General features: G+C 61.1%; 1 protein-coding gene across 2 annotated transcripts in view; it reads left to right on the top strand.

The window, feature by feature from the left end:
* The first annotated feature begins 70 nt into the window (after positions 1–70).
* Positions 71–3,575, top strand: part of LTBP3 (latent transforming growth factor beta binding protein 3) — a 17,279-nt gene continuing 13,774 nt past the window's right edge. Inside the window, exons 1-2 of one of the 2 annotated variants that reach the window (XM_008578698.1) lie at positions 71–210; positions 3,188–3,575. In XM_008578698.1, coding sequence (XP_008576920.1) covers positions 147–210; positions 3,188–3,575 — 452 coding nt within the window. In that variant the 5' untranslated portion in view covers positions 71–146. The remainder of the gene's footprint in view (positions 211–3,187) is intronic. The other variant, XM_008578699.1, reaches the window with a different exon arrangement.

Genomic DNA, 3,575 nt, shown 5'->3' with positions numbered 1-3,575 from the left:
CCGAGGGGGGACCGGCCGGCGAGCGGGGCGCCGGCGGGGGCGGGGCGCTGGCCCGCGAGCGCTTCAAGGTGGTCTTTGCGCCGGTGATCTGCAAGCGGACCTGTCTCAAGGGCCAGTGTCGGGACAGCTGTCAGCAGGGCTCCAACATGACGCTCATCGGAGAGAACGGCCACAGCACCGACACGCTCACGGGCTCCGGCTTCCGCGTGGGTGAGGGCCAGGGCGCAGGGGCTTGGGGCAGCCAGAAGCAGGCACCAGGACGAGGAGGGATCCGTGCTGGAGTGTCTGGCATATGAGACCGGGGGCTGGGGGTACATAGTGCAGAGATCTCGGGGCCTAGTGCCCCAGGAGCATCAGGGGGCTTGGAGGACTGGAGTCGTGGGGCCAGAGGTGAGGGGCTGCATGGAGGCCTGGACTTTGAAGCTTTGGCTTAGGGTTGGGGCCTAAAGGGTGGGGAAATGCTGGGGGTCCGGGATGACACAGGCTTGGGAAAGCTGCTGGCTTCTGAGAGGGAGCCCAGTCCAGCACACAGGGGTTTTTGAGGGACCTGAGCTGGGCGCAGGAAGTCTCAGAGAAGGGATAAATATTCCCCCCAAGAAACAGACCTGCTGGAAGAAACAGGAAAATTCTTTTCAAAATGTCTAAGGTAGGGCCTGCCAGGGGTTGACACCTGCATTCTCTGGGAGGAGGAGCTACAGTCAGGGCTGCTGGTGAGGGAGTTAGTTGCTGGCAAGGTCTGAGAGGGGAGTGTTGAGGCCTAAAATGTGGGGTGCAGGCATGGAGGTGGGGTCTGGCTCGGGTCCTCGGTCCTTCCTTTTCCTATACCTCCCCATAAGCTCCCAACATTTCTGCCTCAAAGGCCACCAGGTTCTCCCCCCACACTCACCCCAAACACATAGGACCTCGCCAACTCAGTCTGCAGCCCACCCCTTCCCCAGCATCTCTCTTCAAAGGGCCATCTCTTTCCCAAGGGCCCCCTTTACCCTGTGGGCCAGGCTAGGGGAGGTGTCCCAGCAGTAATTACCCTCCCGGACAGGGTAATTAGGCTGGGCCCAGGATGGCTCCAGAAAGCAGCCCCTCGTGCACATTCTTATCCACTCGCAGACCTAAGGAGCCCCACTCATGTGGCTCAGTTCTCATGAGATGGTTTGTGTGTGTGCGTGCGCACATGGCCCTGTGTGTCTGGGGGCATGCACAGGCTTTGGAGTGGCACACTGTGATTAAGTACAAGTCTCTTTGTGTTGTTGTCTTGGGTGTGTGTCTCCAGTCACTGTTAGGGAGTGTATGGGAGTATTTATGGGAGCCTGTGTTGGTGTCAGATGAGCCTGTGTGTGTGATGAGAAGACTGCGTGTGAGTGTGTGTGTGCTCAGCCTCCCAGGCCCCCTGGCCATCCTGCCCTGGCTGTTGTCTCCATCTGTGCTGCCCACATCCCCCAGGCTCGGCGCCCAGGCCACAGTGGGCGGGTGTCACTGGGAGGTCACCCTCACCACTATGGGTGACTCACTGGGAGGCAGGAAGGAGAGGATCCTGCCTCCCCCGGCCCAGGACACACCCTTTCTGCCCTGTGAGGCGTGGCCCATGAGGCAGGGCAGGATGGGCTGGGCTGGGATGCTCTTAGGCCAACCCTGATGGCCATGGACATGGGTTGTCCCTATGAGGCCCTTTGGGTGTCCAGGAGAGCAGCAACATCACATTCCCTCCCTGGGAAGTGAGGGCAGCCATGGGGCAGGCAGGAGGAGCTGGGGCTGGTACATGAGCTCAGAAATCCTGGAAGCGCATGTCAGATGTGAGTATGCGACATAGAAACAGACAGAGGTTCCATCCTCTCTCTCAGTCACTCCTCCATTCATTCCCCCTGCACTCTGCTAGGACCCAGAGCTGAGGCCGGCCGGCCCTGCCCTCCAAAGTACCCTTTAGAGTTAGGGAGACAGACATGAATATAACCAAGCCAAGTGCGGGGCAGAGCTGGGGCAGGAACCCAGTAGAGGGAACGGGGGTGGGAGAGCAGCAAAGGCTCCCTTCCTAGAAGAGAAGCTAAGGCTGGAAGAAAATTTGAATATGTGGAGATGGAGGGACAGGGCTCTGAGGTGGCAGGAAGGGCATGAAGAAAGCCCTCCGTAGGTGGGAGATTGGCACACTTGAAGGAGGGAGATTAAGTCCTGGGGCAGGGGATGCACATTCAAAGAGCAGAGGGGGATGGGCCGAAAGAAGGTTCTGGGCTGTGGAAGTCACTGAATGTCTGTGCAAGGAGGCCAGCGGTGAGCAGGGGTGTGACCCGCCAGAGCTTTGCCTGAGGCGGCTTTCTCTGGGGATGCTGGGATTGTGGGCAGGCAGGAGAGAGGCAGGAGGCCAGCGCGGGGTCTGGGCGACAGGGGAGGGGCAGCCGCCATGGGGAGGAGGGGAGATGGATTCATGGGACATCACAGAGGCTGTAACTGGGCAGGGTGGGGTCAGGAGGGTTGGAGCCTTGAGGCTCAGTTACGGATGACTGAGCAGGCAGGGATTCCCCAGTGGCAATTCCAGATCAAGAGGAGCTGGGGATGCTTTCTGACAGTGTCCCCTGGGTGGATGTGGAGAGGATGGGGGCTGTGGCTGTATCTAGAGATGTGGGCATCGTTGGGTGTGGTGAGGTGTGGACCCTGGGATGGCAAGGCAGAGGGAGAGAGGGGGAGGCTAGAGTTAGGGGGAGAGTTCAGGGGAGAAGAGGAGGAAGCGCAGGGAGAGATCAGATCCCCAGGAAAGGCCCAGAGGAGGGACAGGCTGCTCCTCTTGATGACCGTCGTCATATGCTAGCACTTATTCAGCGCCCTCTGTGCAGCAGGCACTGTGCTAAGCAGTTGTACAGGCATTAACTCATTGAATACATACAATGTCCCACAGATGAGGACACTGAGGCACAGGGAAGGGAACAAGTTGCTTACTGTACGCCGCTGGCACATGGTCCAGCTCGGATTCAAGTTTTAGACAAGGCTCCAGAACCCACCGTGGGTATACTGACGCTGGGGGACAGAGAGGGCACTTTCCACGTGTGTGTGATGTGTTACCAAACCAGCTTCCCAAGGAGGACAGAGCCAGTGGGTGGCAAGGAAGTAGGGAGGAGGGGGAAGAGACAGGATGTGGGTGAGGGAGTGGGCCTGGGGGCTGGGGTGGGGGTCACCTGGGCCCTGATCCACCTCCCCTCCCCAGTGGTGTGCCCTCTGCCCTGCATGAACGGCGGCCAATGCTCCTCGCGAAACCAGTGCCTGTGTCCCCCGGACTTCACGGGGCGCTTCTGCCAGGTGCCTGCCGGAGGAGCTGCCGGGGGCACCGGCGGCTCAGGCCCCGGGCTGGGCCGGGCCGGGGCCCTGTCCACAGGTGCGCTGCCGCCTCTGGCTCCGGAGGGCGACTCTGTGGCCAGCAAGCACGCCATCTACGCCGTCCAGGTGATCGCCGACCCTCCCGGGCCTGGGGAGGGGCCCCCTGCCCAGCATGCGGCCTTCTTGGTGCCCCTGGGGCCGGGACAGATCTCAGCGGAAGGTACCAGGCGACGGGCAAACCCGGGGAGGCCGCGGTGGGTGGGCACTAGGGTGGCCGC

The sequence above is a fragment of the Galeopterus variegatus genome, unplaced genomic scaffold, assembly GCF_000696425.1.
Source record: "Galeopterus variegatus unplaced genomic scaffold, G_variegatus-3.0.2 Scaffold1748, whole genome shotgun sequence".
Lineage (NCBI taxonomy): Eukaryota > Metazoa > Chordata > Mammalia > Dermoptera > Cynocephalidae > Galeopterus > Galeopterus variegatus.
The sequence above is the reverse complement of the archived record's forward strand: the minus strand, read 5'-3'. Positions and strand labels throughout refer to the sequence as shown.